General features: G+C 41.9%; 1 protein-coding gene across 8 annotated transcripts in view; it reads left to right on the forward strand.

The window, feature by feature from the left end:
- taf2 (TAF2 RNA polymerase II, TATA box binding protein (TBP)-associated factor) overlaps positions 1–25,717 on the forward strand; it is a 204,984-nt gene that overhangs the window by 121,709 nt on the left and 57,558 nt on the right. For 7 of the 8 annotated variants that reach the window (XM_077599563.1, XM_077599565.1, XM_077599564.1 and 4 more), the window contains 4 exons: positions 3,001–3,140; positions 6,121–6,190; positions 10,341–10,450; positions 20,290–20,519. In XM_077599563.1, coding sequence (XP_077455689.1) covers positions 3,001–3,140; positions 6,121–6,190; positions 10,341–10,450; positions 20,290–20,519 — 550 coding nt within the window. Of the gene's footprint in view, positions 1–3,000; positions 3,141–6,120; positions 6,191–10,340; positions 10,451–13,147; positions 13,497–20,289; positions 20,520–25,717 lie in introns of those variants that run through there. The other variant, XM_077599569.1, reaches the window with a different exon arrangement.

The following is a 25,717-nucleotide window of genomic DNA, read 5'->3' on the forward strand; positions in this document are numbered from 1 at the left end:
TCCACTGCAGGTTAAATACCCTGCATTCTGAATCAATTTTTCTCTTAACTAACTTTTTCGCCATTATTCCGTTCTCAAACAGGTTCAGGTTGCACAGTTTTTATATGCTTGAATAGCATCGCAATAGCGATGGTCCCAGGGCTTCGCCCTCACCTACGATCATCCAGATGTCTCGCTAACACTGTGCTCGCGCATGCAACGGTGGACGTGCCCGCGTGCATCAAAGGGAAACACTCTCCCCGCGCGTGTCACCAAAGAAGCAATGCGAAGCCCCGCTTCACCGGGATGATTTGTGGGCTCAGCAGGGGTGCAATGAACCAAACACAAGATTAAAACGTCCCAGTCTTCAAGGCCAAAATTTGAAAAAAAAATCCGATAGCGTCTCTGGTATTGTTCAGAGGGCCGGTCCAAATGTGCCGACGGGCCATATCCGGCCCGTGGGCCGTAGTTTGGTGACCCCTGCACTAAATGATCCAAGTAAATTCTCCCTGGTGTTTTCTTTTTTAATTTTTAAATGCCTCGTAAATACCTGTGCGAAAAGAGCAGCCTAATTGAAAATGTTCTTAAACCACTGTCCTCATTTGAGGACGGCCTGTAATATTTTTCTTATTGATATCAAGATGTTTTCCTGTTTTATCTAAATGTTCTGAAAATGTAGCAAAAATCTAAAACTTCTTATCTTGGGTTAAGTTCACCCAACTTTTTATTTTATTTTTTTGTAAATGGCCAGATGTGAGGTAAATTTACTCAGTTTCTTTTTGTGAGGCTGAAAACAGTCTGCCTGCCAGTGGTGATGATGTCTTCAGTTGATTATTTTATTTATTTCATATTGCTAGGCAACTTTTGGTTTGAAGGCAATTGATAAAAATACAGACGCCTGTCAAAATTTATACAGGTTTTATTCTTTACTTTTCATAGTGTAAAGAGGGATTTGTCTTATCTTAATTGCACAACACAACAACAGAAATACTAAAATCATATTTCATATTTTCTTTCCTTGTAAAGTAAGGTAACATAGTTACTTTCATATTTGAATAAGGAAGAAAATAATTTATTTACTTATTCACAAGTTTGAAGGGTCAAATTTGAAACAAAAAAGACGTGATAGTTATCGTGATAGTTCTCATGATATTTATCGATAGACTGATATTTTTTTTATCGTGATAATTTCTGTCATATCGCCCAGCTTTACTTACAATGTGTGTGCAGGTGCATGTCTTGCGCGCATTAGCAAAATTCTCGCATGCTACGTAGAATGACTGAACTGCCGTGCGGTTAAGAGGGAGCATAGATATATATGTATATATCGATATATATACCGTATTCTCACACCTATAGGGCACACTTAAAAGTAAAATTTTCCCCAAAGTAGACAGGCCACTCAATCAGCCTTTTGTATGCACTAAATTCAAGATTCTGTAGATGTCGCTGTATGATGGTTACCGCTTGATTGTCCAGGTGCTTTTCCTGCTGACTCGCTATATATATATAGTGAAAATGTGGACAACCGGCAAGTCTGGCATATGAAGTACGAGCTTGCCGTAATTCCGGCGAGGCTTGACGAAGGAACTACAACAGCATTGCCATAAACGGAGCATTCAAAACAAAGTTGCAAACGGCTTGGGAGCAATGGATGTCCGATGGTATTGTTGTGTACTGTGCTCCGTCTATAAAATACACCGAGTTGTGCAATCAAGTAGGTCTTGCCTCCTGTCTGGAACCAAAACGTATTTGTTCAAACTCCAATAATTGGCGTCGCGGAACCGGGAGCCGATAGGAGAAGCGTTGAATGCTGGCTGCTCCGCAAGCACCATATTGCGAATCTACGGCCGTAAAAATGGTAATATTTCTTACTATTTGATTGGCCATATTTGTGTGTGTGAGTGACTGGCGTCAATCTAAACTTGCCAGGGGAAAAAGACCTGTGTTGAAAAAGACAAGAGTGAGGACCTACTTAATTGCACAACTTGGCATCTTTTATAGACGAAGCATAGTGCAGTGAAAACATAAAGGACATCTGCCCTCCTATATATATATATATATATATATATATATATATATATATATATATATATACATACATACATACATACACACACACACTTTATCCACGGCAACAATGCACTCGTAAACGAACAAACAAATTTAAATTAACTTGAATAACTATATACAGACACTCAACATTTAATGTAACTTCAAACAAAACTAAATTCTAAATTTGTTGTAATCTTTTTTACCTTACGTAGTTCTACGGGTTGACACCACCTGGCCGCTCCGCCGAAGTCTTCAAAACGAACGCATCAAGAGTTGTTTGTTTTTGTCTACCCTTCAAAATATTTCGATAATGTCGCATACAAATGTCATCACAATAGGATAACGCACGACCACTTGCCAACAAGAAATAGTCTTTAAAGAACGATCGCGGGAGCATCTTTCCTTAGAAAGAATAACAAGAAATACAATAGTTGAGCTCCCACCTATTGATTGTGGGTAATGAAGTTTTATTCTGAGAAAGGTTGCCATTGCCTATGGGTGTTGTGTGCACGAGTATACTTCATTACCCAGAAAGCCCTCTTTTTTGCCCGCGCGTTGTGCGTTTCCTGGTCCTATGAGAAACTCGTCTGAATTAATCGTTCCGTGCTCGTAGATATTGTTATACACGAAAGATATGCAAAAAAAAATGCCATGGCCACCTGGCTTGGTCGCATCACGAAATTTTGACCGCATCACGGGCGAATTATTCGATCGAAATTTCCCCCGTAAGACGAGCATTTTGTATGACGAGCGGTTGTATGACGAGGTACCACTGTATGTATATGTGTGTGTGTGTATATATATATATATATATATATATATATATATATATATATACGTACACGCACATATACACATACATATATACATATCGTTTGGATGGATGGATGTGTGTATGTATTATGTAAAATAATAATATATGTATAATAAAGGGAAAATGAATCTCATCTGAACTTTTGTTCTTAGTTGTCTTAAAGCCATTCGCCAACTTCAAAAGAATGGTCACATCCCGAGTGATGCTTCAATCTTCAGGTCATATGCAGAGTATGGACACTTTGTTGATGTCCGTGTTGCTGCTCTTAAGGCTCTGGTGGACTATACAAGAGGTAAGATATTGATGTGATGTTAGTTTTGGGTATTTATTGCTCAAGAAAACGCAAATGTGACTGACATACACATGCAATGGGTTTATCTGCAACTCTTTCTCATCTGGCAACCCATAGATGAAGAAAGCTATAGGCTAATTAGTTCCGTACTTGAGCGTTGAAAGTTTTTTTGAGCGTGAAGTTTAAAACTTTCATCTTTATTCCTCTGCCAGACTGGTGTTTGGGGACCACTGATCTAAATGATCTGGATCAGTATAGGTACTCCCGGTGTGCCGGAAATTGACCTTTTATATACAGTGGGACAAATAAGTATTTAGTTAACCACCGATTGTGCAAGTTATCTTACTTAAAAAGATTAGCGAGGCCTGTAATTGCCAACATAGGTAAACCTCAACCATAAGAGACAAAATGTGGAGAAAAAAAAGAAAATCACATTGTTTGATTTATTTGCAAATCATGGTGGAAAATAAGTATGTGGTCAATACCATAAGTTCTTCTCAATACATTATGTACCCTTTTTTGGCAATAACAGAAACCAAACGTTTTCTGTAACTCTTCACAAGCTTTTCACACAGTGTTGCTGGTATTTTGCCCCATTCCTCCATGCAGATCTCCTCTAGAGTAGTGATGTTTTGGGGCTGTCGTTGGGCAACATGAACTTTCAACTCCCTCCACAGATTATCTATGGGGTTGAGATCTGAAGACTGGCTAGTCCACTCCAGGACCTTGAAATGCTTCTTACGAAGCCACTCCTTTGTTGCCCTGGCTGTTTGTTTGGGATCATTGTGATGCTGAAAGACCCAGCCACGTCAATCTTCAATGTCCTTGCTGATGGAAGGAGATTTTCACTCAAAATCTCTAGATACATGGCCCCATTCTTTCTTTCCTTTGCAAAGATTATTCTTCCTGGTCCCTTTGCAGAAAAACACCCCCAAAGCATTATGTTTCCACCCCCATGCTTCACAGTGGGTATGGTGTTCTTCGGATGCAATTCAGTATTCTTTCTCCTCCAAACACGAAAACCTGTGTTTCTACCAAAAAGTTCTATTTTGGTTTCATCTGACCATAACACATTCTCCCAGTCCTCTTCTGGATCATCCAAATGCTCTCTAGCGAACCGCAGACGGGCCTGGATGTGTACTGGCTTCAGCAGTGGGACACGTCTGGCAGTGCAGGATTTGAGTCCCTGGCGGCGCATTGTGTTACTGATAGTAGCCTTTGTAACTGTGGTCCCAGCTCTCTGTAGGTCATTCACTAGTTCTCCTCGTGTGGTTCTGGAATTTTTGCTCACCATTCTTGTTATCATTTTGACGTGAGATCTTGCATGGAGCCCCAAATCAAGGGAGATGGTCAGTGGTGTTGTATGTCTTCCATTTTCTAATAATTGCTCCCACAGTTGATTTCTTTACACCAACCGTTTTACCAATTGCAGTCTTCCCAGCCGGGTGCAGGTCTACAATTTTGTCTCTGGTGTCCTTCGACGGCTCTTTGGTCTTGGCCAAAGTGGTGTTTGGAGTGTGAGAGACTGAGGTTGTGGACAGGTGTCTTTTATACCGATGAGTTAAAACAGATGCTATTAATACAGGTAACGAGTGGAGACCTCGTTAGACCTTGTTAGAAGTTAGAACTCTTTGACAGCCAGAAATCTTGCTTGTTTGTAGGTGTCCAAATAATTATTCTCCACTCTAATTTGGAAATAAATTCTTTAAAAATCAAACAATGTGATTTTCAGTTTTTTTTCTTCTTCTCATTCTGTCTCTCATGGTTGAAGTTTACCCATGTTGACAATTACAGGCCTCTCTAATCTTCAAGTAGGAGAACTTGCCCAATTGTTGGTTGCCTTCCTTACTTTTTTTCCACGTTACGATGTGGAATATGAAGTTTTCTCATCTCCTTTTACGACATTTTTCCCGCCTTGCGACATCAAGAATTTCTCTGCCGCGCCCAAAGATTTCTAAAAATTGTAACATGTCGGTTGTTGTGCGTCCTGGCATCTCGAAGATGCTGGTCTGCTATTGGTCGGTGTTACTAAGATGTTGTTCCACTATTACTTGGCATCAAGATGTCAATAAAATGCTGATCTGCTATTGATCGGCATCACTTATATACAGTCACCTCTACTTACGAATGCCTCTAGGTACTAAAGTTTCAGGTTACGATTTTTTTTATATGCAAATGAGTGACTCGAGAAATCCCCTAAAAGTAAATGCATTTCCTTATCCGTGATTTTATTTTGAGTTCCCATTATTAAGCGATTAAAAACTACAAATGCAACGTGGCACATATTTTCACGCACACACACACGGGGCACGCGTGAAAGTCTAAAATGTACTACAAAGCGGGTGGCTTTTGGGCCTGGTAGAACAGGATCTTGCCACCCTCTGGCGGACAAACACGGGTCTTACATCTATAACGGCCATGGAGGGACATATTTTAGCAGCGCAGGGCACATTTTTATATGCTTTATTTATTTTAAGACATTAATAAATAATTTCCTTATTTTTGTTTCCTCACATCTTTCATACAAAATTGTGACACTTTGACCAATTTTAAAGGGTTTAGTTGTTAGTTGTGTGAGGACCGTGGAACGAATTAGAGAATTTACATATACTAAAGTACTTACAGAATTTTCAAGTTACGAAAAAAGTCTTGGAACCAATTAATTTCCTAAGTAAAGGTACGATTGTATGCCCGAAATTCCCCCCACAATGCCTAAGGGGGATGCTCCCTCACTCTCTCTTTGTTTATCGCTCATCCAAAAATATCAACAAATATATATTTTTTGTCTCAGGTCTGATTAATTTCAGATCTATTGTTGCCTGGCGGTTCAGGTTTACCTTGTATCGTGCATGCACGCTCAAAGGGGTGCGCTCGTTATGTTTGAGAGATGAGACCATTAGGTAGCAAGTCAGCAGGCTGTATTTCATTTTACCTTGATATTTTTGTGTATTTCATTTGTTCATGTTTATTTATTTTGCAGTTGAAAAGAATTCAGTTGAGCTGCAGTGGTTGCTCAACCTGGTTCAGAATGACCCAACTCCTTATGTCAGGTACACAATGTAATAGTACATTATTGTCATTACACACAGAGATGCAATGAAATTATAAGTGTTCCCGAAGAGAGAAGTGGGGAATGCTGTGTTACAGGGTTAACAAACAAGTTAGACACAAAGAACAAAAAATTTAAACGGTGAGTCAAAGAGCCACAACACGCAGAGACTTGCCAAAACAGACACGCACACACAAAAACACACATTTAAAACCATATTCTTCACCATAACACTTTCTTCCCCTTACTTATTTGTGTTTAATGGGCCCTGATGAATTTGAGTGTTTTAAGAGAGCATAAAAATAGTAGAAACTGATAGAAACATAAAATGTGGCAAAGAGCCGCATTTAATTTTGCTTTATCAAATACAGCCGTACCTCTACTTACGAAGTCTTCTACGTACAAAGTATTCAGGTTATGAAAAGCCGCGATGGCAAAAAAATTGTCCCAGGACGTGACGGTCATGGCAGAACCGCACAGGAATGAGGCCTTGTTGGCTTCAATTGCCTACCAGACAGTCCTACAGTGACTATTGCTACATCTACAGGATTACTTACTTAGAAATGAAGACACACGACAGACAAAGTTATCTAGCATTTATTTTTGGGGTAAATTAATGTAACTCAATACATACTGCTATTTCCTTACCACCTCTTGACTGTGTGCACCACTAAAAGAGTGCCGGGAGAAACACTGGTATTTTATTTGTTCCTAAGGGAGTTGGGGGAGTCCATTTCATTAATTGGAGTAGGGGGGAATGGCCCTGATCAAGCATTCCTTCTCCATCTATTAGTGTAGGAATGAATGTACTTTAGGGATCTGGGTGGGAGATGAGTTCTGTTATGTTTGATGTTGCTTTAATTGATTGTTTGGTGTCACCTTCGTGTTTCAATGGTGCTGGCCACCTGCTATATGTATCCCTGTGTTTTGTGAATGAGATAGTCTATGTTGTCTTGTCTTAGTGTAACAATGCAGCTGTCTGCATAATAAAACTATGCTGGCTTAGAAACCCCTGTCTGTCTTTTTTGGGCCACACCCACAATTTTTGGTGAAACCCACTCAGAGTTCTGTCACACAGGATACCAAAAAGATTCAGATTACAAAACGTCAAGAGAAATCAAACATCCTTTGAAACATAAATACTAGTGCTGTTAAGCGATTAACTTTTTTGGATTAATTGCATGTTTCCATAGTTTACCTGCGTTTACTGTTATCCTTCACCACTTCGCGGTTTCAACTTTCCCAATTTCAGTACATCACGTTTTTTTATCTTAAGTTTATAAAAGCATGTTTTAAACATGGAAGAGACTGGGCTTTTTTATTCAAAGATGAGCTGAACACGCACACGGATTGCCTGACGCTCGTGTGGAGAGTCTGCTGGCTGGCTTCATGGTAAAGCTAGCCTTAATCTACAAGTTTGACTGTCATCCTAAAAAACAAGAACAAAACCAGCAAACCTATATCACAGAAGCCTTCACAAACTGTCATCCCGAACGCAAAGCTGTACCTCGCCGAAAGGGCGCTGCCCTACAAGATTTGGAGTGTGCAGGTGCACATACATACATACATACATGCATGCATGCACGCGCACGCGTGTTAATTACAATGTTAATTACAAATCTAACTTTTGGCAGGTTCGCACGCTTTTATTGTTTTATTCAAACCCGTAAGTGATCGCTTGTGACCTCGTATACATTTCAAGATGAGCAGATAAATGCTTTTATGTTATAGTTATTTAAAATCACCGCGCGCCACTCTAAATCCTGAGCGACAAACAACCATCAAAAACGATCAACCACATGACTAGAAGCACCAAAAAATGATCGACGGTCAAATTGTGGAACTCGAGTGGTAGCTTGAAGGACAAAATCATATTAAGTTACATTTTAAATGGGAAAATTAAAGCAATTTTAAAATAGGAGATGACATTTTAACCACCAAAAGTGCCGTTTTCATCACGCGCACGCGCGCACACGCACACACACATACATACAGACGCTCCCCTACTTGCGAACATTCGAGTTACGAACAACGGTACATACGAACATGTCTGCAAATTGTGTTTATGTCGAAAAATGTTCGTAAGTTCGATTTTGTATTGCGCGCCTTTTTCCAAGTAGTGCTTCTTTCCGCCGCTAATACCGACGCCTGGCGCTGTGAGAGCTCAGCTCACCTAGCATCCAACTTCCTCTGCCCAGTTCATTAGCAATGCGGAAGTGCGTGAACATATCTCCAGTGCGCAAAGAACCTTTTTCATTTGTATCATTAAATATCTCGTGCATCCATTATTGAATATGGTTGGTGAAGAGCGAAAGGCTTCTATTGAGGGAGGTGCAAGAAGAGGCAAGCCATTTCATTTGAAATGAGTGGCAATAATAACGAAGCTTGATGCGTGTCAGAAAGTGGTGAGCGTTGCATGTGAATACAACTTGAATCATTCGACCGTCAGTACCATTTATAAACATAAAGATCGAGCAGCAGGACCCAAATATTGAACGTTGCACAAAGTTTGCAAATCAATTGAATGATGCCATACAGTGCTACCGCATCATTTATGATGAAAAAAAGAAAACTGCAATCGTCATTAGATAGCTTCTTTTGGCCAGTTTCTAGTAAATCTCTCTCTCTAATGTATGTATACAGTACTGTATGTATTCTCTCCATTTTATTAAATGTTTTTTTCAGTACAAACCAGTGTGTGTTACTTATACAAGCCTTAAACATACAAATGCACTTATATAAACCTTCAATATACTTATATAGGCCTTATCATAAATTATAATACAAAATATAGCACTGAGCAACTTACGAACAAATTCAACTTATTAACAATCGCTTGGAACCTAACTCATTCGTAAGTAGGGGAGCGTATATATATATATGTATATATATGTATATATATGTATATATATGTATATATATGTATATATATATATATATATATATATATATATAATACAGATTAGATTATATGTTTCAGTCTTCATATACTTATAACTGTAGTATTTTATAAAGACACTTAATGGTAATTGTGCTTGTCTATTTGTGTTTTTGTATAGGCATGAAAATATGTTCAAATATATCATAAAGTATGATAGTGATCCTGATCCTACATTGGCCGAAATATTTGAGGGATCTTTTTTTTTAATAGAACACAGAAAAAAGGCAAGTGTGGGTTAGGGTTAGGTTACCATTGTATTTTCCTTTTACAAAACAAAAGCCAATGTTCACAGCCATAGTGAGTTATTAGCCCTATATTCCACTCTTAATAAGGCACTAAGGAGAAAAACCAAGTGATTTACAGAAGAAAAGAGGCCAGTGATGGGCTGTTAAGTTGCTAATTTACACAACCCAGGCAGTTGGCTGCCTTCCGGGGGGAATAAAACTGGAAAAAGAAAACCTTCGCCCATTCATTGACTAAAGGTTCCTTCACAGATGTTTATTGGCCATCAAAATACCGCAATCCCAAGATTCAGACAGAAAAATAAAATTACACATCTACATTTCACAGTGTGAAGCATTAGCATCACCATATTAAGGCTAATGCTGTTATACTAACCACTTTAGTGCCATGTGGCCACCTGTTTAATTCGCGAGCACAGGGCTTGTTGGGTTTGAAATGCACCGAGATAAAGTGTTGTGAAGTCCGCTAAGGGAGGGTTGATGGAAGGAGTTTATGTATTGAGCATGGCTTGATTGATGTCTACTGTAGGTTAGTCTAGGCAAGTGTTGTAACGTTTCCTTGTTAATTACATTTATATGCCATACCTCTTTTGATGTTTCCTAACTTGGATAAATTATCATATATTCAAACAATAATTTTGACATCCTTATCTTCATTCTATTCAGTCAAGTACATCTTCAGTTTTTCCAACCTTACAGTCGAGTTTACCATCTCTATGCATGTAGTCTGACTCATGCTTGCCAGAAACAATAAATTCATCTGCCTCTTTAAAGGACCAGTCTTCACAAAGAAATACCCATTGTTCTCATGAAAGCATTAGTTTGTTTTGAAATGTGGTTATTTCTCATGTTTTTTTTTCTTCATTTTTCAAATTAAAATTTAATGAGTATTTGAATGTTGACTTTATGCTGCATTAATAACTAGACACTACATATGTTAATATTTTCATCATTTGTTGTTCTGTCAGACACAAGATACTAGCCATGCTTTGTAAGGATCCGCCCTTCACCAAGACTACAGAATCAAGTATATGCAATGAGGCTCTGGTGGATCAGCTTTGGAAGCTTATGAACTCTGGTAAGTAGCAGACACGTACCTGCCATTTTTTCTAGGTACTGTATCGTCATTTTAATGATTTAATTCTCAATTCATCATTTAATATTTGTAAATTATTATTATAAAATGTGCTAAAACAATGTTTTGGTGAATTGGTCACTTAATCCATGAAAATCCCAACCCACCAATACAAGTGGACATTCTACCTGTTTTCAAACATGAACCATGATCCCAGATTTGGACGTGCTGATGGTCTTCCCAACGGTTGCACACTTAGTTCTAAACCACTTCAGTGACAATTGAAGATTGTGACTTGATGAATCCAACAAAACCACATAATTCCCATAAAGCAGAGATGTGAAACTGGTGTCACTAAACAGGAACCACTCAACACCTTGGCTTCCCTTAGGTATTATTTCCATAAAATTTATGAATAGAATTGTGAATAAAAGAGCATTTGGCGAAGTCCAGGTCTGCTTAGATACCATGTTCTTAAAGGCAGCGATACAGGACATACTCTGACACCAGGTGTACACAGACCGAACTTCCTCTATCAGGGATTCCAATACTGTTTTAGGAGCTCAAAACACAGGGAAATGTTCTAACACCCTTTCAAAGTCAGCCCAGAAATCATGAAATATGAACTATATCCAAATGTTTTGGGCGCACTGTAGAGCCTCATGTTGATCAGCGTAAGAGGTCATGCATGTTTCTTCAGGACAATGATCCAAGAAATACATAAATAGCATGAGTCTAGATCTCAATGCCATTGAAGACCTATGGGGAGTTCTCAAAACTGCCGTTAGAGGGAGGCAGGCACCCTTCAAATCTGAGCTATCGACCAGTGCACAAAAGAACAGTGTGTCACCAAATATTGAGTTGAGGATGCTAACAATTTTTATTCAGCGCCGCTTGGGAATTTATTTTAAATTGTGTTTGTCTTTTTTTCTTTAGCTTTTTTTCCCGTTTTATCAACGCATATCCAAAAATGAACGCATTGATTCTGGAAAGATTTCAAATACACTGTTACCTCTACTTACGGAATTTTCAGGTTACAAACGTTTTTGAGATGCAAATGAGTGCCTCAAGATACGAAAAGGAGATCCAAGTTACGAAAATGTCAATACATTTCCTGTATCAGTTATTTTATTTAGAAATTTTCGTGGATTCATTGCTTTTTGCTTCACACGTTCACTACACTCTACTGGTCTCTCATTGGCTGTCTCACTACAAAAACTCCATGTTTCAAGATACTCTTATGTCCGTTTGACCACCGTTTGTCGCTCTGTGTATGAATTTATGCTTTAGATTAAATTAGATTAGATTAGAACTTTATTTCACAAGACACACGACATTGTAAACCTAGGTAAAAAAAAACTGGAGCCACAAAGGAAGTCCACAAGGTGGGGACCTACTGCAGACTGAGACAGGTTAACGCACAGTCCCTCAGTAGTCTGGAGGTTTTAAAGATCATCTTCCTTGCCTAATCAGCAGCAGCGGCGGAGAGGCCCCTGTTGGGGGGATTCAAAGCACACAAGCAGCGCAGCAAATACCGGCAGCTCCTCCATCTGACCAGGGAGAGATCTCACGCTCCCATAACAATGATGGTCGGTCTGGAGCATTGTCTCTTCTCCGGGTACTATCGTCCACTGCTCACAGCTGATCCTGCGTGCATGACAGCGGAGGCACGGCTGAACGGCTCCAAAGACGTCTCGGACTAGCACAAAGAAACCAAGCCACGCGATGGGTGGGGCCAGGTCGCAAATGTCGCACAACGACAAATCACAAAGTGCAAAGCAAAGTATATGAGAAAGCATTAAGAAATATTAAAATGCAAATAAAAAAAGATAGAAAAGCAGGAAAAACACAAAACAAGCAAGAGCGGACGGAGCTACTGCTACCGGCTGCCACTTGAGCAGCGCCATCTTGGTTGCAGTAGCAAAAACGGATCCATTGTAGAGTTGGATAAAACTGGAATCACATATAGGAAGTCTTCCACAAGATGGGGAACTTCTGCAGACTGAGACCAAGGTTGAAAATATACAGAGTCACTCTTCCAAGCTTATCCGCACAGTCCCTCAGTAGTCTGGAGCTGAAGAATCAACAGTAACAGAGTACAACTCCTCAATTCCGTTTCCGGCCTGGTAAGCGCCGACAGCTCTTCCATCTTATCGGAGAGGGATCTCACTTTCCCCATAATAATAGATGGAATTATTGGTCTAAAGCGTTGCTTCTTCTCCCAGCACTTTTGTCCAGCTCCGGATTTCCAGCGGCATCGAGGTGTTGCTCCTTCTTCTGCGTATTATTCACAGCTAATCCCCTGTGTATGACAGCGTAGGCATGTCTGAATGGTTCCAAAAAAGAAGTAGCAGAAAGAAGCCAGGCTAACAGAACAAAGAAAGTTGTAAAAACATTAAAGTAAAAAGCATAACATACAAAGTAAAGTAAAAAGCATAACGTACTAAGTAAAGTAAAAAGCATAACGTACAAAGTAAAGTGAAAAGGAATGTATTAAGAAATATTAAAATATAATTTTTAAAAAAGATAGAAAGGCTGTAAAACACGAAAAACATAAGAGTGGACAGAGCTGCTGCCGCCTAATGGCGCCATCTTGGAGGGAAAAAAATGCTTGAAGGAAACTGTGGCCGTGCGCCTTTGACGGACTTGCAGTCGACAACAACTCTTCATATTTAAGATTATCTTATGTTTTGTTGACAGCTGTTCGTCGTTGTGTGCTTGAAATTTTGCTTGGAGGAAGCTGTGGCCGCCGAGTGCCTTGGACTCGTAGTTGAGCCTCAACCTAAACCGCAGCCTGCGGTGGGTGAAATTGTGTCGCGGGAGCAGGCAATGGGGCTGGTGCTCTGTAAGGAGGACGAGTTGGTCGAGGGGCACCAAAACGAACTCTTAACAAAGCAAGATTTGAATGTAACGCTCGACAATACATGAGGAATTCAACGAGAAGGTGGCTGAGGAGGAAGCAGGCACCATTCCAACAGCACAAATAAGAAAAAAATTGAGAAATTTTACAAACTTCCCGACTTCGTGGATTAAACATCTTGAAAAACGAGTCGTGCGATCTCCGACTTTGATGACGTTTGTCTTGTGCATTTTAGAAACATTATTAAAAGTCGTCAAAGGCAATTAATTGTCTTTAGATCGATTTTTCTCAAAACATCCATCCACACGACCACTGAAGTGGAACTTAAATCCAAACAGGTAAGAAAGAAGCAGTGGCGATAAATAAAATGGGTGAAAAACTAGATGCCAAAGAAGTCATAAATCGTAAGTATTGTTGTTTTGAATTCTTTATTTTATGTTTATTAGATGTGTGCATGTCTCCGCGTGCTCTGTCTCATTTGCCTAACGTTAGCTCCCTGAGACTGCTGCACTTGTGCTTCAACACAAATAGTTTGCATGTTTATTATTCATTTTAATGGCTTATTAAACAATTTTATGATCATTTTATCTAATTTTTATGTCTTCACATCATTCCTACAAATTCCTACTGATCAATTTTAAAGGGGTTAATTGGTAGTTTTGTGAGGACCGTGGAACGAATTAGAGAATTTACATATAAAGTACTGCTCTACTTGCGCAATTTTTAACTTCCGAAAAAGTTCTGGAACCAATTAATGTCGTAAGTAGAGCTACCACTGTATCAGTAACTTCTCGGTGGAAATACAATGGTTCCTCTAATAACGAATGATTCTACATATGAAATTTACAGGTTACTAAACCCTTTGATATGCAAACTACTTTTCCAATATATGAAAATGAAACCCAAGTTACAAGATCTGCCCAAAATTCAAAACATTTCCTGTATCCATTATATTATTTTGAAATTGTCGTTGTAGTGTTGCGTCCTGCTTGAATATCTCCCTACACTCAGTTGGCCTTTCATTTGCTGACTCCCAACAACTCTCCATTTGATATTTTTGTTTTGTTTTTTGAGCATTTGTTAAAGCAACTTTTTCTTTATTTAAAATTATTGGTGCAAATGAAATGAAGAATTGAGCTCTTTTATCCATCCATGACTGAAATTTCAAGGTAATATGCCCATAACCCACCTACCAAACACTATTATATTGAAGCAGAAAGAAGCATTAAAGCGACGACTCTTTGACATGGCCTCTTCAAAAAAGAGGTAATCACTGAACAAATTGGAGAGACTTTTAATCTGTTGGATAGATGAGGAAGAAATTGCAGGATTTACAGTGACTAATTTGATTAATTCTGAAAAAAGCAGCTATTTAATGCTAAGTTGTTTTGAATTCATAAATTGAAGTTGTTTAGATGTTTATTCCTGTGCATGAGACATACACAAGTAGCACAGGTCTAGGCAGCGTTGTGATCAATGTTGTTAATGCAGCTTCCAGGCTTTAAGATGAGTGGCAAATTGTTTTATGAGATAGAATGAGAGCGATAAAAACAGCCCAGTATAGGGTAGCGATGTTCCAAAGTAAGAATCAATGCATCTGCGACAATATTGTCAAAATAAAATAACGGCTAAGGAAATGCATTTACCTTTTGAGGGATTCCATAATTTTGATCTTTTTTGTAACTCGGGTCACTCATTTGCATATAAAAAAATTGTAACCTGAAACTCTGTACCTAGAGGCAAATTCTTGGACTACAAAGTACAGACGCTCCCCTACTTACGAACATTCAACTTACGAACAACGGTACATACGAACATGTCTGCAAATTGCGTTTAAGTCGAAAAATGTTCGTAAGTCCAATTTTGTATTTCGCGCCTTTTTCAGAGTAGTACTTCTTTCCGCCGCTAATACCGACGCCTGGCGCTGTGAGAGCTCAGCTCACCCAGCATCTACCTTCTTCTTCGTTGCAATGCGGAAGTGCGTGAATGTATCTCCAGTGTGCAAAGAACCTTTTTCATTTGTATCATTAAATATCTCATGCATCCATTATTGAATATGGTTGGTAAAAAGCAAAAGGCTTCTATTGAGGGAGTTGCAAGGAAGAGGTAAGCCATTTCATTTGAAACGAGTGGCAATAATAACGAAGCTTGATGCGCGTAAGAGTGGTGAGCGTTTCACGGGCATTGAATCGTTCGACCGTCAGTACCATTTATAAACAGAAAGATCGAGCAGCAGGACCCAAATATTGAACGTTGCACTAAGTTTGCAAATCAATTGAATGATGCCATACAGTGCTACCGCATCATTTATGATGAAAAAAATAAGAAAACTGTGCAATCGTCGTTAGATCGCTTCTTTCGGCCAGTTTCTAATACATAAATCTCTCTCTCTCTCTCTCTATACAGTACTGTGCATATTCTCTCCATTTTATTAAATGTTTTTTTTTCAGTACAAACCAATGCGTGTTACTTATACAAGCCTTAAACATACAAATGCACTTATATAAACCTTCAATATACTTATATAGGCCTTAAACATAAATTATAATACAAAATATAGCACTGAATCAACTTACAAACAAATTCAACTTATGAACAATCGCTCGGAACCTAACTCGTTCGTAAGTAGGGGAGTGTCTGTAGCTGCAAAAACAGCGATTGAGATCACCACAGAGAATGCCAAATCCTTATTTTTGCGCAAGGTCTTATCCCACCAGTCTGCTCAATATCCCTTCATTTTCCAATTAAGCACTGCAGGCCTTCAATGGCTCTTGTTAGGGACCCGTCTTGTGACGTGTGGTTGGGTATAAAGGTGCAACATTATATCTCCAAACATTGCACACACGCCCCTTGCTCCGCCAGAAGCATATCAACCGCTATGCAGTCCTAAAAACCTCGAGACTGGTGGCTACCAGCTTTTCTTTGATTGCTACAAATTCCTGCTCAATATAATTTCCAAGTTTTTGTGTTAGCAGTAGTTTAGATATAGTTTAGTCTATCTACATTTTTATTTGGAGTAACCCAAAGAAAAATAAACTCAACCTGCTGCATTTTGGTTAGCCAACTTATACGCCTCTGGGGATGCCAATTGCATCAATGGAAGTAGGATCGCCATCCCTCCATGAGGCTCAACGCCGTTGGAAGAGACCAGCCGACGCACCGAAATTTGTATTTTTTGTATTTCCTCAACTGTAGATGGAAAAACATAATGGTAAGAGCTGTGAAACCAAGGCGATAGTCCTGTTGCATTTTGACAGGAGTCATTTAGTTTATTTGCACCACACCACCTCCATAAGTCAGAACATGGAATCAGTGGCACAGTCTGTCTAAAAACGTGGGTACAGCATGTCTCATTTACTGCACCCAGATTGACCATGCCCTGTAAAGTTCAAACCAGTAAAGTTAGCAAAGTCAATGTCAGTGGCATCTGGTCAGCTTTGATTTTATTTTTACAACAGAAGATCTGTTTTTTTTCCTCCTCTGAAGTTTCATAGCTTCCATAGGCTTTGCTATGCTAGTCGGCACAGATGTACAATTTGGGAAAAAAAAGGACCTTCCTTGGATGACCATGGGCTTAGAAAAAGCTTCAGACAAGGATGTTTCCCACACGTCAGTGTATCGGTTTGAACATCAATTTGTAACCCCACCACAGTCTGAGTCATTTTGCCAGTGGTCTGAGGATATTCTTTACAAGTGTGTGTCGTCCGCACTTGCCAGTCTGAGCCAGTTTTTTCAACAAGGTTTCCCTAAGGTTCAGTAGGTGTTATTATATGCGACTGTATTTTTCCGCATCTTAGTTTTACTCTTTTTGTCGTTCGTTTTAGAGTAGTAGCAGAAGGTTGAGTCTCAATTGAAAAGTGTTCATCTTTTTTTGCAAATTAAGCCAAGTGGTCACATAAATGAGTAGGTTCAAAGTGGTTAGCAGTAAGTCTTGATTACAGTAGTCCCTCGAATATCGCTTGAACTTTCACGGTTTCATTACATCGTGGATTTGGGGGGGGGGGTTATTTTTTGTAAGTTCATAAAAATGTGAAAATCCACGCTGAAACTCGCAAGGGGAAGCCACTTCCCTGTCCTCTGCTTGCTATTAGAACTCAGCACTGAAGTAAAAAAAACACTTTTTTAAAAATAAATAGGGGTTACCCTACTCCATGGTTTTTCGTTTATCGCGGCCATGTCTGGTCTACATTTACCGCAATAATCGAGGGATTACTGTAGTTCCTCCTAGGCACAGTGTGAAAGGTTGATCCACGTCCAGCTCTGACCTATTTTCACATCTGTTGGTGTAGTCAGCAATACTTGGTACAGACGCTCCCCTACTTACGAACGCAATTGGTTCCGAGCGATTGTTCATAAGTTGAATTTGTTTGTAAGTTGATTCAGTGCTATATTTTGTATTATAATTTATGTTTAAGGCCGATATAAGTATATTGAAGGTTTATACAAGTGCATTTGTATGTTTAAGGCTTGTATAAGTAACACGCATTGGTTTGTACTGAAAAAAAACATTTAATAAAATGGAGAGAATATGTACAGTACTGTAGAGAGAGAGATTTATGTATTAGAAACTGGCCAAAAGAAGCGACCTAATGACCATTGCACAGTTTTCTTCTTTTTTTAATCATAAATGATGAGGTAGCACTGTATGGCATCATTCAATTGATTTGCAAACTTTGTGCAACGTTCAATATTTGGGTCCTGCTGCTCGATCTTTCTGTTTATAAATGGTACTGAATGTGCAACGCTCACCACTCTCACGCGCATCAAGCTTCGTTATTATTGCCACTCGTTTCAAATGAAATGGCTTGCCTCTTCCTTGCAACTCCCTCAATAGAAGCCTTTAGCTTTTTACCAACCATATTCAATATTGGATGCATGAGATATTTAATGATACAAATGAAAAAGGTTCTTTGCACACTGGAGATACATTCACGCACTTCCGCATTGCAACGAAGAAGAAGGTAGATGCTGGGTGAGCTGAGCTCTCACAGCGCCAGGCGTCAGTATTAGCGGCGGAAAGAAGTACTACTCCGAAAAAGGGGCGAAATACAAAATTGGACTTGCGAACATTTTTGGACTTAAACGCAATTTGCAGACATGTTCGTATGTACCGTTGTTCGTAAGTTGAATGTTCGTAAGTAGGGGAGCGTCTGTATATACCTTGCAGCTAGCTTTTGGTCGTGCCAGTGCTTCTTTATGCTGCAGATGAGCACCTAGTCACCTGACACCACTGTTGGTTGCTCTGTTTCCTTTTGAAAAGCGCAATCCCCTTCTGCTAACCTAAGTTTGATACGTTTCCCCAAAAGATTTCCTCATATAGTCATCCAAATTTGCTTCGTCATCTAATTCTCATTGCGCAGTGAATAATTGTCTACCAAATAAAATTTCATAAGGTGTAAGCCCTGTTGTACTCATATTTATTTATATGTAGTTTCACGAGACCTAGCATACACGATCACTGGAAGTTTTAACCCTCGAACCATGAGGTCGATGCGCTAACCAGTCCAATGAGCCCATCACCCACATTGGAGTAGAGTCTCCTTTCCCCACTAAGGGCTTTTTGGGAACCCTTCTTGCTGTCCTATTATTACCGAAGGAAATATGTAATTATTAGAAGTGTGCGGCACATATTTGCATATAGCATTTTTTTCTGAAAGTCGAACTGCAACCAGTAGTCGTCACAGTAACTCAGCAGTGGATGCAATTAACCCTTGTTTGCCAATAATACAATAAAGGGCAAAATCTGATATGTTGAATACACACACGCAAACATCTTAACAACCTTTATGAATTTTGTCGAGTTTGCATGTTCTCCACGGACTTGAGTGTGTGTGTGTGTGTGTGTTTTCCCCGGGTCCTCCCGTTTCCTCCCACATTCCAAAAACATGGACAGTAGGATGGTTGAACACTCTAAATTGCCCATAGGTATGACTGTAAGCGTTAATAGTTGTCCGTCTCCTTGTGCCTTGCGATTGACTGGCCACCATTTCAGGATGTTCGGAATTCTGGGTAAAGGCTGCGGCACTCTCCTCCCCCCCTCGACCCTTATGAGGATAAGTGATGTGGAAAATGAATGGATGAATGTGTTCATGTTAAACAACAATTGATATAAATATTTCCAGCAAGACAAAGGAAATGGTCATCGATTTTCGGAGGAATCCTCAACAGACCACTCAGGTGAACATCCAGGGTACAGACATTGAAATCGTGGAGAATTTTAAGTACCTGGGTGTTCACCTCAACAACAAACTAGACTGGTCCACAAACACAGATGCCCTGTACAAAAGGGGCCAGAGCCGCCTCTACCTACTGAGGAGTCTACGGTCCTTTGGAGTGTGCAGGACACTGCTGAGGACTTTCTACGACACTGTGGTGGCCTCTGCAGTGTTTTATGCAGTGCTTTGTTGGGGATGCGGGAGCACGGAGAGGGACAGGAACAGGCTGAATAAGCTGGTCAGGAGGGCCAGCTCTGTTCTGGGCTGTCCTTTGGACTCTGTGGAGGAAGTGGGAGAGCGGAGGATGCTGACCAGGATGATGTCCATCATGGACAGCACCTCCCACCCCCTGCATGAGTCTGTGGAGTCCCTCCGAAGCTCCTTTAGCAATAGACTGCGGCACCCTCATTGCAGGAAGGAGCGCTTCCGCAGATCCTTCCTCCCATCAGCTGTCAGGCTCTTTAACAAAAAAATGGCTGTGTTAAGACCTACCGTATGCATGCATGTACATTTATGTGTATGTATGTATGTATATATGTCCTAAGCAACACGCTTATTTAATTATATATTTATTCATGTATTTATTTCTTGACCTACTTATTACCTATCTATTACCTATCTATTTATGTCTAAAATGCCTTTCCTATTCCTGCATCCTCACCCTCTTGCCACTGGAACAACGAAATTTCCCGAATACGGGATGAATAAAGTTATCCAATCCAATCCAATATTTGACTTTTCAATCTATTCTGATGTCTTTTTCTCAGGTACCTCTCATGATTGGCGCCTGCGTTGTGATGCTGTAAACCTCTACTATACTTTGTTTGGTTTGACTCGGCCTTCCTGCCTGCCCCTACCTGAGCTTGGCCTTGTGTTGAACCTAAAGGAAAAGAAAGCAGTACTAAACCCCACCATCAAGCCTGAATTAAGTGTCGGTGGTGTGATCGACACACCTGCAAGTATAGGAATCCATGGTGTTGGTTTAAATTACCCACCTGTAAGTACCACGGTAAAATGAGAGTGCATAATGACACTAATGCTTTAGTGTTGAAAATGTATACATCTGAAATGACGGATTTGAATAACTTTCGTGGTAGGTAATGGCTTTGATGAAAGAAAATATTCGCAGCACTTCTGTCCTTTTTTTCTTTTACAAACCTGTCATTGCAGACAAATTTAGCTGAGGAACAGGAGGTACAATCCTCACCGGTTACAACTCCCTGGCAAAAATGATTTTGCGGGTGTTAGAAAAAAAAAACAATCATTAACATGACAACAAGCTTTAATTTTGGAATCAATGTAAATTTTAAAAACAATCTTTGTAATTACTAATTGGCACTTTTTTTAGACCACGCATTCGGAAACATTTATTGAATACAGTGGTACCTCGACATATGATCGTAATCCGTTCCGAGACTGAGCTCGTATGACGAGGTTCTCGTAACTTGAGCGGACGTTTCCCATTGAAATGAATGGGAAAACAAATAATTCGTTCCAGCCCTCTGAAAAAACACCAAAAACAGGATATTGGATTGGAAAGAATGTTTTATTTCTTCTAATTCCCCATCTATTAACAAAGTAACACATAACTAGTGGTTTAATAGAAATAAAATGTGTTTAATCTAACTAAAATTGGGCGGATTTCGCCGAGGGGAGAGGGGCACAAAAGGGGCGGGGGGCTTCAGTTTTTTTTTTTTTTCCACACAACGCACTCGTAAACGGAACAAACACTCCACCCTCACGTTCGCTATCGATGGGCTGTTTGCTGTTGTACTATTCCCTTCAAAATATTCCGAAAATGATGCACACAAATGTCCTCACAATAGGATAACGCACGGCCACTTGCCAACGAGCAGCAGTCTTTTATCAGCGATCGCTCCGCTGCTCATCTTCTTCTTCTTTTTCACCTCAGGCGCCTGAGGATTACCCTCAGCAGCGCTAGAGCTGCCACTGGAACACGGATAAGTTCATCCAGGGAGTTGCCCAAGCCGCGATGGTAGCGTTCGGTCATTAAGGCCGGACAGCGGAGCCTTAAGTGTTCAGACGACTCTGTTTCCTCATCGCACAAGCGGCAGCGATCCGAGTCGGATTTCCCCACAAGGTGGAGCCAACGGCGGAGCAGGGGGTGGTGTCCACTGCGGAAACGAATCAGGTCTGTGCGGTCTCCTTTCGATAGGGCAAGTTCTTCCTCTGTGACTTTAGTAGTGTAGGTCTGCAAAAGGCGGGGGTGGGAGAGGGGGGGGAGCGATCTTCACGTTGGATGATGGCACGTCTTGTGGCTGCGTCCGGGGGGGTATGGGTTTGGTCATCTAACGAGCCAAGTTTAGCTAGGGCATCAGCCAGGTCGTTTCCGCATATGTTGCAGTGGCCCGGGATCCACAGTAGTTGTAGTCGCTTAGGCGGAGGGAAAAGGGCGATGTCACCCTGAAGTCTCCGAATGGCGGGGTCTTGCGTATGGGGGTTTCCCATAGCTTGGACCAGCGATTTGCAGTCACTGAGGATAATTGATGTCTGCCAGTCTGCTGTTTCCCTCAGCCAGGAGAGTGCCTCGGTCAGTGCCACTTTTTCATAGTGGTAGGAGCTGCTGCGGGTGCCAGTGGCACCATGCCATTGGTGGATGATTGCAGTCTCCTTAATGACAACAAAACCTGCACCACCGTCCGCAGTGCCTTCTTTGGTGGATCCATCTGTGAAGATCTGTAGGTCTGGTTTACCCATGCTTCTGAAGAGCTCTTCGGCCTTATCTCTTTGGATGATGGTCGGCATGTGTTTAGAGACTGCAGTAAAGGCGGTTTGGAGGGGGAGGGGGGGGGTGGTAATAGCCAGGGTGGGCAGGGATGGGAAGAGTATGTGCAAGAGGTATGGAGTTCGAGAGCGGTAAGACGGGGAAGGGTCGATGATCGCCAGTCTGCCTTCTTTTGTAACCGCATTTTAACATTTTCATGGAGGAGGCTGTGTCGGGGATCAGAAGGAGGCAGCTGGTTCCAGGCATCCGCCTTAAGAAGTGCTTGTAACTTGAGGCGGGATGAGAGGGGTGTAAGATGTGCCTCATGTAGAACTGCTTCGGTGGGGGTAGACCTGAGGTGGTGGGTTATGGCGCGGGCTGCTTCCAGTTGGGCGGTTTCAAGGGATTTGAGGTGAGTTTGGGCCAGCCAGGGGGCCCATGCCGGTGCTGCGTACTCTGCGAGACTTCTCTGGGTGGCAATATACACCGTTCTAAGGTCGTTTGGTTGCCAACCCCAAGATGTGCCACTGATTTTGCGGAGGAGGTTCGTTCTTTTGGACATGGTTTGGCGGACTTTTTTCGCTTGCTCTGCAAACGTGAGTTGTCGGTCAAAAGATACGCCAAGGAAAGTGGGGGTGGGGTTACGCTTGAGGGTGGCGCCATTTATTAAGATCTTTGGTTGCCATTTGGCCTCAGCTGAGTCCAGGCTAAAAAATGACGCCTCACACTTGGTGGTGTTAAGGTTTAGGTGTGCCTCGGAACTCCACCTCCAGACTTTTTCAACCTCCGCTTGAAGTCTGCTTTCCACCTCCTCTTTGTTCCTACCCCGACAAGCAAGAGCCAGATCGTCTGCATAGGCGCTGACCAGGGTGGAATCGTTGAACTTGTCGAGGAGGTCATTAATGTAGATGATGAATAAGAGGGGTGACAGGACCGAGCCTTGGGGCAGCCCTTCTTTGAAGGTTCTGCTCCTGCCGACGGTATTGTTGATCCTGACCCTGGCTGTGCGATTTGTGAGCCAGTTGGCGATCCATCTGATGAAGCGGTAGGGGACCCCCAGGTCTGCCATTTTTTGTAAGAGACCTGTTCTCCATACCTGGTCGAATGCCTTGCTGAAGTCAAAGACTGTTGCAAGCGTGCGTTGTCGTTGAGTCGACTGGAAGCCATCAGAGATGAACTGCGACAGTCGCAGGGCCTGGTCCGTCGTGCTTCTTCCCTTTCGAAAACCGGCTTGCCAGTGGCTGAGAAGCTGTTTATCTTCCAACCACCAGGTGAGACGGTTCACGATGAGCCTTTCCATCGTTTTGCTAACCGTAGAGGTGAGGGCGATGGGTCTGTAGTTCCCAACGTCCTTTGGTGACTTCCCTTTTTTGAGGAAAGGGATGATGGTGGCCACTCGCCAAGCTTGTGGACACCAGCCCTCTAGCCAGCTGGTGTTGACGATATGGAGTAGTTCGGGAAGGATGTTTGCCGGAAGATTTTTTAGAAGGTCTGGGGCTATGTCGTCGGGTCCAGCTGCCTTACCCGCTTTAAGTTGGGACAGCGCTGTCTGCAGTTCAGTATCGGTGAACGGGAGCTCGAGGACTTGTCGCGGTGAGCTGAGCAGTCTGCGGGTAGCTGTACGTAGAGAACGCACTGCTCGTCTGCTCCGCTTGTCACTCTTGCGTCCGCTGACCGAGGCATATTCCCTGATAAATGCTGTTGCTTTGGCTCGGTCACTCACGTACTCCTTGTTCTTGTAGACCAGGGACTCGCCAGATTGTTGCGTTTTGGTGCCTGAGAGGGATTTTACTAAGGACCAGGTTTGTCCCGTAGATCTTGTCTCGGCGATCTTGGCGAGGTGTAAGCGCCATGCGTTTCTTTTTGCTTCAGTGGTTTTTTGTTTGATCTGTTGACAGAGTGCTATCCATTCTTTCCTATTTTGTTGGAGGTCTCGACGTAGTCGATTCCTTTCGCGGATGAGGTCCTTCAGGTCCTGTGTCAACCATGGGAGCTCCTTCTGGTGGATAACTTTGACCGGTATTGTAAGTGCTGCTGCCTCTTTCATGTGTTGCACTAAGAGGGAGAGTTTTTCCGGGGCTGTGGCTGCTGCGGAGATTACGGGTAGGCGATCCATGAGGATGGTACGATACCTCTTCCAGTCAGCTTTCGAGAAGTTGGGTCGTACTCTTCTTTGTTGACTTTCGACACGGAGAGCACGGTTCCACCTAATCAGAATCGGTCTGTGGTCGGAGGTCATCTCGTCGATGGGTTCCCATTGCAGATGTTCGGCCGTGGTGGGGTCAGCGATCGTTAGGTCGGGGGCACTCATGCCTGCTCCTTGTTGGTATCTGGCAGTCCGTGTCCACACGCCATCATTAAGGAGAGTTAGGTCATGGTCATCAACCCATTGATGGATTGCGTTACCCCTGGGATCTGTCTTGGCAAGTATATCCCAGGTCGGGTGGTGCGCGTTGAAATCCCCGCAGATCAGGCCATGCTCCGTGGGGAGCCAGTTTAACCAGGAGAAATCTTGGGGGGCAGGACAATAATCCGATGTCGCCGGGGGGATGTAGGCGTTGACCAGTGAGAGGTGCCGCCTGCGGGCGATGGGAATGTGGATATGCTGGAGTTCGAGGGGGCCTGATGGGGACGCTGGAAGGATGGAGTAGGGCAGGGGTCGGGAACCTTTTTGAAAGAGAGCCATAAACAATTCTTATTTTCTAATGTTATTGCTAAAGAGCCATTCTCAGAATTTAAAAGTAAAAATATATGAAAATGTGCCCTTTTTTGTCATTTCACCACTTTTTAATCACAAAAAGTCTCTGATTTATTTTGACAACATTGTTATGATGTTGGTAATCAATCAGTATTAATGAGATGAGTAATGAAAAACTAAATTATGATTAAAGTGGTGCTAGAGCTAGTCTTAACGCCACAGTGTCGACGTGACGCTCCTATTGGTGCGTTCAGGACTCGGCTTTCTCACTAGTGATTTTCATATTTTACCTCACAGGTTAGTGGAGAGCCATATGCCCCCATGGAAAGAGCCACATATGGCTCCCGAGCCATAGGTTCCCTACCCCTGAAGTAGGGGATGCCGCATCTCAGGTAGACAAGGAGACCCCTGCCTCGTCGCTGTTTTGTGCCTGAGCCCTCATGGTCTTGTCGAATCACGTTATAACCGTCGAGCTGAGGCGTCGGGTCTTTGAGTCCCAGTTTTGTTTCCTGGAGGAGGAGGATGTCAATTTTTAGACGTGCCGTCACCTCTTTCAGTTCGGTAGTCTTGGTCGCCAGGTAGTCACAGTTCCATTGAAGGATGGTGAGACCGGCTTTCCGTGCCTCCGGTAGATCGGCAATCCTATCTGTGGGTTGTTGAGGGTGGGAGGGTTTCAGGTTGTCGCCTGCCCTTAGGAGGAGTAACCGGAGGTGTGGGGCAGGGCGGACATCTCCGGCTGGATGAAAAACATAGGGCGCCATGTTCCTGGGTG

The sequence above is a fragment of the Stigmatopora argus genome, chromosome 4, assembly GCF_051989625.1.
Source record: "Stigmatopora argus isolate UIUO_Sarg chromosome 4, RoL_Sarg_1.0, whole genome shotgun sequence".
Classification (NCBI taxonomy): Eukaryota; Metazoa; Chordata; class Actinopteri; order Syngnathiformes; family Syngnathidae; genus Stigmatopora; species Stigmatopora argus.